The following is a 12,487-nucleotide window of genomic DNA, read 5'->3' as shown; positions in this document are numbered from 1 at the left end:
ATGATAGGCCAAAGTGTTTAGATATGCTGGGGTACTAGTAGTGCTTTTAAGTTGAGGTTCTCTTAGAGAAATAGAATTAGTCGTGAGTTGCAACCGTTGGGTAACAACTCTTATATTTGAGAGTTGGGTTAAATAATCCCTTAGGCAAGTAGAGATATTATTTATCTGTGGTTCCAGTAGGTCTTTGAACAAGAAACAAAAATATCTGCTTTAGAAAGAGCTGTCAAAAATTGCACCAGGTAAGTTAAACAGACAAGGAAGACTGTCAGGATTTTTGCAATAGAGACCAAAGCTACAGCAATGGAAGAAAGAAATTGAACTCTTCTCCTCCAAAACAAAAGATGAAAGAGTTTATAAGTGCTGTTCTTAACTAGTGGAAAGGTATTGAGAGATACTGGAGCCGAAATTAGTCTGTGTGATTAGGCCATCTGTGTTTACTGCATGCTCTTTGCGACCATTTGGACTGTAGCCTGCCAGGTTCTCTGTCCATGGGATTTTTCAGGCAAGACTTCTGGAATCGGTTGCCATTTCCTCCTCCAGGGGATTTTTCTGACCCAAGGATCCAGGGATCAAACCCCAGTCTCCTGGTTTCTTGCGTTGCAGGCAGATTCCTTACCACTAAGCCATGGGGAAGCCTTCTGTTTTCTAATTAGCAGCTATTAAAGTTAAGCTCCTACTCTCTCATAGAGACTAAGCAACAGAGGTGATATTTTTCTTGATTATTACATTTCAAAGAAATGACTCCCAGGTCTCTGAGAAAGACATTCCTGAATCGTAAAAGATTTATACTTCAAAGGAACAGAGAATGAATTCACAATTCCAAGGTTTCTAAAGTAACTGCTCTAAGAAATAAGAGGTCAAGGGCCTATAGTCAGGAGAAGCCTTTCTAAAGTTAGTCAAGCTGAAGGAAACATTAGGGCCCATCTTGATCATAAGACACTTAAAAAAAAATTTTGTCATGTGACCCTTGAATGCTGATAACCCTTGTAAATATATAAGCATTTACACGATGAATTATCTTTAAACCAAAAATGTTCTGGGTATTGTTATATGCATTATAAACTAAAGGGAGATCTTTACTTTGTTTCTCTCCGGAACCCAAGTGCTTATTATTACTTTTTCCTTAACAAAAAAGAACTATGCTTTGCAGGTTTCCTTCTTTGGGCAATGTTTTAATGTAGAAGTGAGCTTTATGAACTGCTACAAGTCCCATTCAATTTCCATTTTCAATTAAGAAACTAAAGGGATTTTCAGGCTGCCTTTGTGCTGGTAATTAGGGCAACTGAATCTGAATCTCAGTGAGTTTGAGTCGTGGCGCATATATTGCTTTCTTTGTCAAATTCATCTTTATTCATGTGAGACATCCTGTATCTGTGGATGACTCACACAATAATAACAGTAGTAAACTTTACATTTCCATTTGTTTAGTCACGAAGTCCTGTCTGACTCTTTGAGATCCCATGTGCTATAGCGCACCAGGCTCCTCTGTCCAAGGAATTTTCCAGGCAAGAATCCTGGAATGGTTTGCCATTTCCTTCTCTTACATTTCTATGGTGTTTTATAATTTTTAATCACTTTCACATATATAATCTTAGTTTTTCTTCTCAGTAAACACTGTAGTAGGATTTCTAACAGGAATTTTATAGTTAGTTGTCCTACAGATGGAAAGACTTGACTTTGGGCCTTTTTACTCCTAACTTAGTGTCTAGTTAGAAACTGAATAATTTTTCAGATTCAGATTTTCAGCATAAATTTGAAAATCACCATGTTCTCCTCTTTTCAAGTAATTAAATTGGGATAGGTCTCACATATTCAATTTATATTTGTGATACAACTTTAAGAAGGCTCATAATTGTTGAAAACTATTAACATCAATTGGGTCCTTTGATTTATAGGCATAAGGAGTCAAGCTAAAGGCACATAGTTTGTTTGTTTTAAATAAATATTACAATAAAATATGATCAACAAAATTATTTTTATACTTCTGGGGCTAAAACTTAAGAATTGCCTACGGCATTGACAATGAGAAATAATTTTTGAAAAAAGTCTGAATATCTTTGGGAAATTTTATACATGTCTGATCTAATTTAATAAATATCTCTATGTCATGTGCATCCAAAAGAAACTATTGGGTTGACCAAAGGTCTGCTTGGATTTTTCCATAAAATGTTATGTAAAAACCTGAATGAACTTTTTGGCCAACCTAATATTTAACACATTATGAATGTAGGCAGAAAAACATATTATTGATATTTCAATGTGGAATAGATATCAAGAAAAATGTCTAAAAATTATACCTTTAGCTTGATCTCTCATGTTTTCATTTTTTTCTGTCATCAGGCAACCCTGCCCAGCCCACTTCTCTCCACTACATGAATCCTTATCAACTGAATGCCTATGGTATGGCACTGAAAGCAGTGGGAGAAATCGTTCAAGATTATGACAGTGATAAAATGTTCCCAGCTTTAGGTTTTGGTGCAAAACTGCCTCCGGATGGAAGGATATCTCATGAGTTTGCTTTGGTAAGAATACATGGAAATAATTGATATTTTGGAAAAAAAATAGTATTTTGGATCTTTTCATAGGTTCACTGCTTATGCTTAATTACTCAGGTAGCAACTATACAATCAGCTCAGTTTTAGTAAATGATTGATTTAGAAGTGTGATATTAATGGAAAAAACACAAATAAATTAGCAACAAATCTACCTAAAGTGCATATGATTTAAAACCTATTCTGGTTTTTGGTTGCTACATAACACCTTCCATTATATTCATGATTTGTGGGTCAAGAATTTGAGCATGATACAAGGAGAATGGTACGTTTGTTCAAGATGCCTGGGCCACACCTGGGATGCCTTGATTGGCTAGAGATGGCTGGAATTGTTCTACTGGAGCCATATATGTGTTCCATTCTAACTGTTGGTTGGATTCCTGAGTTTTCTTCATGTCACATCTCCTGGAGCTAGTACATCCACTAAGATGTCTCATTTGCTCATGACTAATGCCTACAGCTAGGATGGCTAAAATACCTGGATTCTCTAGGCATCTTTCCTTCTTTCTACATACAGTTTGTCCATGCGGTTTTGTGGGCTACTATCTCAAGGTAGTCATATTTCTTACACAGCAATCAGCTTTCTCAGAGTGGATATTCTAAAAGGCTGGGGAAGAAACTTCAAGGACTTAGAAGTCTCAGAAAGTTATTTCTCCTACATTCATTTTTGTCAAGCAAGTCACTAAGTTCAGCTCACTTTCGAGGTAGTGGAGGTAACTTTCACCTCTCAAGGGGAAGGGTATCAAAGAATGAGTAGCTATCTTTATTCTTCCATCTTCCAAAGTGTCATTTCTTTTCAAATATAAAGGATCAGTTATTGTAGAATTATTATTTTTCAAATGTAAAGCAATAATTATAGGTATAATTAATTATGTTTTCAATATAATGGAGTAGATGTGACTCAAATATTTATCTAATTAATGTTTAATTTACATAAATCCACTCCTGTTGTATGATTACAAATAAGCAATGTACTGTATTCTACCTTTAAAATAAACTTCACACAGATAGTGCTTATAGGCCCAATCAGCCTTATTCTCGCTTGCATTTTTTTATAAAAATAATGGGAAAAACTATATGGGAATGGTTAGATATCATTTTGGAAAAAATGTAAATTTTCCTAATAGAAATGCCTCCCTGCTTTACTCTATATATTGTGAAATTAAAGTCTTCTGTGCCCAACAATTTTTGTAGGTATTTTTTGTTGTTTTTATTCTTGTTACAAAAAAAAAAAATGGGATTTTTTTTTTTTGAGTTCTGCAAGAAGAATAGACAAATAAACAATTTAATTATTTACTAATTACTGAGTATCAACCCAGGTACTTTATGCTCATTTCTTGTACAATCTTCATAAAATTCTTGTCTGATAGGTATGTCATGAGATGAGTGACACATCACACTACTATCAAGAGCCATTCATATTAAATACAGTGAAAAGAGTACCCCCAGGACTTGCATAATTTAGCCTAGAGTCACAGAATTTAATCAGGTTTCCAGAAGACAGGACTTGAACCCAGGTCAGTCTTATTATAGAATCTTTGTTCTTAACCACTACTAAACCACATTTTATAAAAGCATCTATAATAATACCACCTCTTAGATATGTCCTTTATGAGCCCCATTATGTACACACACACACACACACACACACACACACTTCCAGAACCTCCTATATGATGAGACTTTATCTTCTTTAATATATTTTAAGAGCTGTATTTTAATTTTTTTCCCATATGTATTCTTGATTTTTCTGTTCCATCACCCCCATTTTGGGAAAGGTTGCTGGAGGTTTTAATTTTCTTCTGTGAAATAGCCCATATACTACCACCCCCAATGTCATATAAAAAATGAATATCTGTTGCAAATTTGTTGTGTCCTAGAGAATTAAAATTTCCCAGAAATTTATAAGACCACGAAAATCACTCATGTGATCCTATGTCTTGTGTGACTCAGGAAAAAGGTCCTGACTATTTTAAAGCTTAAGAAAGGAATAATAAAAAATAATAATTATGCTAAACTAAATGATATTAATTTTCCTTCCACAAGTTTTTCTTCACCTTTGTGTATGATTTTTTTCCATTTGTTCTCTAATTCTCTCCTTTTCTGTTTTTCCTGCCTCCATATTCATTCCTTACAACCAAACCTATGCAAAGGAGAGACTTTTTATTATTTGCATCTTAAATGATTCTTTGAACCAAACTCAAATATTTATAGAAGGTCACACTCTAAATTTATGAAAAATAGTTTCTAAAATTGATGAAAGTGGTGATGATAATGCTTCATCTTTAATTTTACTTAATAATTACATGACTTTAACTTTTTTTAAAGCACTTTTTTCTTGAATAAGACAGACAAAGGTTAAGTAGGTCTTTGGAGAGATAGTATTCGATTTAATTTTTGTGTTAACTTCATCCTAAATAACTACAATATATAACTGTAGATGCTGAAAATGGCAAATAGAAAAACTTCAGTCCATGTCAATCTGGCAATTAGTGTACTACCTAATGTTACCAAACCCTCATATTTCCATGGTAAGAATTTGTGATATATATATTAACAATCGTTAATGTTTATCAAACTGAATTCAAATAATCTTTCAGATAGCAAGGGAGGTGTCTCACTATTCACACTGTTCACTGAACCTGGGGTAGGTAAGGTGCAAGCAAGGAAGCTGAAAGAAGATTCAAGGAGCCGTAGGAAATGCAGACATGTTTATTCTCTAATGGCTGGTGCGGCAGCCATAATGCAGCCATGTTGTATTCTCTGATGATTGACTCAGCAGATACAGCCATAACACAGCTGCAAGGGCTTTTCAGGTGGAACTTATATAGTTTTACAGAAACAAAAAAGGGGGGGGGCCATGACCAAATGAGTACATCATGACATGCAGGCACAGTGCTATAAATGATCTCAGATATTACATAACCATGGAAAGTCATTGTTTATGAAACATGAGGCAAAAGCAAGAGGTCCTGGGGCAAGAGAACCTGACCATTGCCATCATGGCCAATTGCTCTTTCCCTACAAGAGCTCTTTAACAAAAATTTTAAATCCCTAATTGGTGAGTTTGAGGCTGGCACAAATGTTGAAGTTGAGCTTTAATCAATCAAAAGGATCTAAGGTAAACCCCAGCTTTTTATTTGAAATATGTGTAGTAATAGGTATTGTGGAAAAATAAAGGGAAAATATCCCCGTATTACCACTTTAGCACTTTTGATTGTGGAATGCCATGGCTCACAATGATACTTGATGACTCATTACATTGTACCTGAAGATATAATTACTCATTACACTGTACCTGAAGATACCGAAGTTTTCAACAGTATGTGAACCGGGAACTTCCAGATGTTCAATCTGGATTTAGAAAAGGCAGAGGAACCAGAGATCAAATTGCCAACATCCATTGGATCATCAAAAAAGCAAGAGCGTTCCATAAAAAACATCTACTTCTGCTTTATTGACTATGTCAAAGCCTTTGACTGTGTGGGTCACAACAACCTGTGGAAAATTCTTAAAGAGATAGGAATACCAGAGCACCTGACCTGCCTCCTGAGAAACCTGTATGCAGGTCAAGAAGCAACAGTTAGAACTGGACATGGAACAACAGACTGGTTCCAAATCAGGAAAGAAGTATGTGAATGCTGTATATTGTCACCCTGCTTATTTAACTTATATGCAGAGTACATCATGAGAAATTCTGGGCTGGATGAAACACAAGCTGGAATCAAGATTGCCAGGAGAAATATCAATAACCTCAGATATGCAGATGACACTGCCCTTAAGGCAGAAAGCGAAGAGGAGCTAGAGCCTCTTGATGAAAGTGAAAGAGGAGAGTGAAAAAGTTGGCTTTAAGCTCAACATTCAGAAAACTAAGATCGTGGCATCTGATCCCATCACTTAATGGCAAATAGATGGGGAAACAATGGAAACAGTGATCATTGAGACTTTATTTTTGGGGGCTCCAAAATCTATGCAGATGGTGACCGCAGCCATGAAATTAAAAGATGCTTGCTCCTTCTAAGAAAAGCTATGACCAACCTAGACAGCATATTAAAAAGCACAGACATTACCAGCAAAGGTCCATCTAGTCAAATCTATGGTTTTTCCAGTAGTTATGTATGGATGTATGAGTTGGACTATAAAGAAAGCTAAGTGCTGAAGAATTGATGCTTTTGGACTGTGGTGCTAGAGAAGAATCTTGAGAGTCCCTTGGACTGCAAGGAGATCCAAGCAGTCAGTTCTCAAGGAAATCAGTCCTGAATATTCATTAGAAGTTCTGATGCCGAAGCTGAAACTCCAATCCTTTGGCCACCTGATGCGAAGAACTGACTCACTGGAAAAGACCCTGATGCTGGGAAAGATTGAAGGCTAGAGGAGAAGGGGATGACAGAGGATGAGATGGTTGGATGGCATCACCGACTCAATGGACATGAGTTTGAGTAAGCTCCTGGAGTTGGTGATGGACAGGGAAGCCTGGCGTGCTGCAGTCTGTGAGGTCGCAAAGAGTCAGACACGACTGAGTGACTGAACTGAACTGAACTGAAGATGAAATAGTGTAAAGGAAATATTAGAAGGAAATAATTCTAATAAGCACACGGCTACAGACTTCAAAAGAAAATCTTCTGCCCTCTTCCTTAATAAACAACAAAATTAAATGTATTTATTTCCAAAAACATTCTACATTTTACTTTTGTGTTAGAGCCTCACATAAGCTTATTTTTATTTGTCTTAACAAGCAAAAAACAATTCCCCATGTCATTATTTTAAGAAATAAATTTTTAAAAAATTTAGAAAATCATTCTATCAACATAAATGAAATGGTGGGGAAAATGGTACCTTGTTATTTTCAGAGGAATAAAGGAAATACATAGTTTTATAGGAATATAAATCCCGTCCCAGTCAAAATGTTCAAATGCTGATCAAAAAATGACTCAGAACTATCCTGGTTTGTAATTGTTCCCTTAAGGCAGATATATAATATATTTTATATGCCCAAAATCAGTAATGAGTTTTAATTTTAACTAGCTTTATACCTTATCAAGCAAAAGAACAACCTAAACTTATATTTAAAGGCAGGTTAATTAAAGGTCAGCTCAGATTAACATCAAAAAAATCAAAATATCAAAAATATTATACTTTCATGTTTTAATTTCAATTTGTATAGTCAATTCTATAATGTAAATAGTTATTTTATTACTTTTATGTTTTAAAAGTTACATGGGGGTTAATTAATAAATTTTGAAAGGAGAAGACAAAATTTAAAGAACAAGGTGGATATAAATTATTCTTTCACAGGTGACAAAATTGAAGTCATTGGTAACATTTGGCTTAGTTCACCAAGATCCTCAGTCTTTCAAATGCTTAGGATTTTGTAATATTGTTACATAGTGGTGGTTTCCTGGTGGCTGAGATGGTAAAAAATGTGCTTGCAATGCCAGTAACCTGTGTTCAGCCCCACAGGTTTGGAAAGATGCTCTTGAGAAGGAAATGGCACCAGCATTCTTGCCTGGAGAATTCCATGGACAGAAGCTACAGTCCCTGGGGTTGCAAAGAGTCAGACATGACTGAGCAGCTAACACTTTCACACTTTGATTGTTCAGATAAAAAATATACATGCTCATTATGTTTAAGCATAGTGACTATGTCTAGTTGGGCTTCCCTGATAGCTCAGTTGGTAAAGAATCTGCCTACAATGTGGGAGACCTGGGTTCGGATCCCCTAGAGAAGGGAAAGGTTATCCACTCCAGTATTCTGGCCTAGAGAATTCCATGGGCTGTATATTCCATAGGGTAGCAAAGAGTCAGACATGAAAGCAGAGACTTTCACTCACATGCTTAAGCATGGTTACTGTCTCTAGTGTTTTAAAAACATAAATACATTTTTTTTTATTACCCCCTTCCAGAGGTGGAGCCTTATTCCTCCTCCCTTGAATATAGGCTACACTTAATGACTCATTTCTAAAAAGTAGATGAAAGTAAAAGTAATACTCTTATATAATGCAACTTATAAGATTAGTTTCTGGGCTTTTTGGAGCTTCCTCCTTGCTCTCTCTCATTTTGGAGAAGTTAGCCACTTCTTCCGTTGCGTGATGTGGGAATACGCAAGCAGCCCTATGCAAAGTTCCTTTAGCTTATCACCAGCAAACCATACAGGTGAGCCTCTTAGAAGCAGATTGTCCAACTCTGGTCTTGCTTTCAGATGACTGCAGCCCAGGTCAGTTTCTTGACCCTAAGCTCTTGAGAGATCCAGAGTAAAAATCACCTGGCTAAAATATGGGATAATAAATGCCTACTGTTTTAAGCCATTACCTTTTGGAATGGTTTGCTAAATAGCAATAGATAACAATGCCTTATTTGTGTTATTTGTGGAATCTGGACTCAGAGAATTGAACCTAATAACAGAGCATTCAGAGAATGAGAAAGCGGAACTAAATCTCCACTTGCCCTTCTAGATTCTATCTGCCGAATAAGAACTCCAGCGCTGTGCTTCAGTCATGTCCGACTATTTGCAACCCCATGGACTGTAGCCTGCTAGGCTCCTATGTCTATGGGATTCTTCAGGCAAGAATACTGGAGTGGGTTTCCATGCCCTCCTCTAGGGGATATTCCGAACCCAGAGATCAGCCCACATCTGCTGACCACCTAGGAAGGCCAAGAACTCCTGTGGCAAGCCCCAATTCCATTGAACAATATGAACAAGTTTCTCCGATTTTTTTCACTTTACCTTGTCGTGATGCTACTCACATCAAATTGTATTCCCTTTGATCCCTTCTTTTTTGGGGGTTATCAATTTTGGCCTGAAAATGTGCAAGTAGCAGATATTTTATGTTTTTATTTCCATAAAGTAAAACTATTTGAATTGATAGTATTTTTCCTGATAATACACATCACTGCAGAAAGCTTGGAAAATACAGAATAATCTAAACAATCAAATAAAAATTGACAATTATATAACCACTCAGAGGTAGCCACTATTAATATTTTGTTTCCTTCTTTTCAGATTTTTATATGTTCATCTCTATATGTTCATAGACCTGTGTATAAGTATTAATCATAAAATGTGATATTCAACTTCTCAAGATTATTTAGAATTTTCTTCTGCCCATTAGTTGAAAAGTATCCATTTTTAATGATTGCACATTACCACATATCACAATCTATTAATATTGATATATTATAATCTATTGTTGATTACTGAATTTATTATTATTATTTGCTATTATAAATATATAACTGAGTTTTCTTTGAAAAAGGCTTTATGGATATCAACATGTATTGTTCTCTTTTTTAGATTATTTTTATAGAATTATTCATTCTTTTCCTGTCTTTGCTGTAACTTTCTACAGAATGGGAACCCCCAAAACCCCTACTGTAATGGCATTGATGGTGTCATGGAAGCTTATTATAGGAGTCTGAAATCTGTGCAACTGTATGGGCCAACCAATTTTGCTCCTGTAATTAATCATGTAGCAAGGTAAGTAAATAATTTGTTTATTTTAGTGTGCTGGACCAGAATGAAATCATAATTTTATTGTTGGCATGGCTCCACAAATGCAAGTTGTTTTCTAATATTTTACCTCCAAGAAAGTGAAGGAAAAGATATAGAGTAAAAAGAATCTCCATTGAGCTATCATGATACTTCAATAAGAACTTTATATCAAAATATCAAATGAAAACTATACACTGGCTTATGTTAGGACCTATATTTGTTCAACCAAGGAAAAAAATTTTATTATTTGAATAAGCATCCATGAAAGCGATATCGATCACAATCTCAATTGTAAAATCACTCATATCTAAGATTATATTCCATAGCAACATAGAAGTAATAAGAGATTGAATTCTATGAAGACAACTAAAGCCTTTCAGTGATATATAGGACTTGTATATTTTGTAAATTAATTCTTTGTCAATTGTTTCTTTTGCTATTATTTTCTCCCATTCTGAATGTTGTCTTTTCACCTTGTTTGTAGTTTCCTTTGATGTTCAAAAGCTTTTAAGTTTAATTAGGTCCCACTTTTTTATTTTTGTTTTTATTTCCATTACTCTAGGAGGTGGGTCATAAAGGATCTTGCTTTGATTTATGTCGATTGTTCTGCCAGTGTTTTCCTCTAAAAGTTTTATAGTTTCCAGTCTTACATTTAGGTCTTTAATCCATTTTGAGTTTATCTTTGTGTATAGTGGAAAGAAGTGTTCTAATTACATTCTTTTACATGCAGCTGTCCAGTTTTGCCAGCACCACTTTGTCCAGGCTCTCTTTGTCCCATTGTATATTCTTGCCTCCTTTGTCGAAAATAAGGTACCCATCATCTCACACGCTAGTAAAGTAATGCTCAAAATTCTCCAAGCCAGGCTTCAGCAATATGTGAACCGTGACCTTCCTGATGTTCAAGCTGGTTTTAGAAAAGGCATAGGAACCAGCGATCAAATTGTCAACATCCGCTGGATCATGGAAAAAGCAAGAGAGTTCCAGAAAAACATCTATTTCTGCTTTATTGACTATGCCAAAGCCTTTGACTGTGTGGATCACAATAAACTGTGGAAAATTCTGAAAGAGATGGGAATACCAGACCAGCTGATCTGCCTCTTGAGAAATTTGTATGCAAATCAGGAAGCAACAGTTAGAACTGGACATGGAACAACAGACTGGTCCCAAATAGGAAAAGGAGTTCGTCAAGGCTGTATATTGTCACCCTGCTTATTTAACTTATATGCAGAGTACATCATGAGAAACGCTGGACTGGAAGAAACACAAACTGGAAACAAGATTGCTGGGAGAAATATCAATCACCTCAGATATGCAGATGACACCACCCTTATGGCAGAAAGTGAAGAGGAACTCAAAAGCCTCTTGATGAAAGTGAAAGTGGAGAGTGAAAAAGTTGGCTTAAAGCTCAACATTCAGAAAACGAAGATCATAGCATCTGGTCCCACCACTTCATGGGAAATAGATGGGGAAACAGTGGAAACAGTGTCAGACTTTATTTTTCTAGGCTCCAAAATCACTACAGATGGTGACTGCAGCCATGAAATTAAAAGACGCTTACTCCTTGGAAGGAAAGTTATGACCAACCTAGATAGCGTATTCAAAAGCAGAGACATTACTTTGCCAACAAAGGTCTGTCTAGTCAAGGCTATGGTTTTTCCTGTGGTCGTGTATGGATGTGAGAGTTGGACTGTGAAGAAGGCTGAGCGCCGAAGAATTGATGCTTTTGAACTGTGGTGTTGGAGAAGACTCTTGAGAGTCCCTTGGACTGCAAGGAGATGCAACCAGTCCATTCTGAAGGAGATCAGCCCTGGGTGTGCTTTGGAAGGAATGATGCTAAAGCTGAAACTCCAGTACTTTGGCCACCTCATGTGAAGAGTTGACTCACTGGAAAAGACTCTGATGCTGGGAGGGATTGGGGGCAGGAGGAGAAGGGGACGACAGAGGATGAGATGGCTGGATGGCATCACTGACTCGATGGACATGAGTCTGAGTGAACTCCGGGAGTTGGTGATGGACAGGGAGGCCTGGCGTGCTGCGATTCATGGGGTCGCAAGGAGTCAGACACGACTGAGCAACTGATCTGATCTGAAGTGTGCGGGTTTATCTCTGGGCTTTCTATCCTCTTCCACTGGTGTATATTTCTGTTTTTGTGTCAGTACCATACTGTTTTGATGACTGTAGCTTTGTAGTATAGTCTGAGGTCAGGAAGATTTATTCCTCCAGCTCCATTCTTCTTTCTCAAGACTGCTTTGGTTAGTCATGATCTTTTGTGTTTCAACAAGAATTGTGAAAATTTTGTTCTAGTTCTGTGAAAAATGCCATTGGTAATTTGATAGGGATCGTGTTGAATCTGCAGATTGCATTTGGTATTATAGTCATTTTCACAATATTGATTCTTCCTACCCAGGAACATGTAATATCTCTCCATCTGTTTTTGTCATCTTTTT

At 36.4% G+C, this 12,487-nt stretch overlaps 1 protein-coding gene across 1 annotated transcript in view; it reads left to right on the top strand.

Annotated features, from left to right (window-relative positions):
- Positions 1–12,487, top strand: part of CPNE8 (copine 8) — a 294,507-nt gene that overhangs the window by 250,734 nt on the left and 31,286 nt on the right. The window contains exons 17-18 of the mRNA XM_055580543.1: positions 2,341–2,522; positions 9,898–10,025. Of these exons, the coding sequence (XP_055436518.1) occupies positions 2,341–2,522; positions 9,898–10,025 (310 nt within the window). The remainder of the gene's footprint in view (positions 1–2,340; positions 2,523–9,897; positions 10,026–12,487) is intronic.

The sequence above is a fragment of the Bubalus kerabau genome, chromosome 1 (assembly GCF_029407905.1).
Source record: "Bubalus kerabau isolate K-KA32 ecotype Philippines breed swamp buffalo chromosome 1, PCC_UOA_SB_1v2, whole genome shotgun sequence".
Classification (NCBI taxonomy): domain Eukaryota; kingdom Metazoa; phylum Chordata; class Mammalia; order Artiodactyla; family Bovidae; genus Bubalus; species Bubalus kerabau.
The sequence above is the reverse complement of the archived record's forward strand: the minus strand, read 5'-3'. Positions and strand labels throughout refer to the sequence as shown.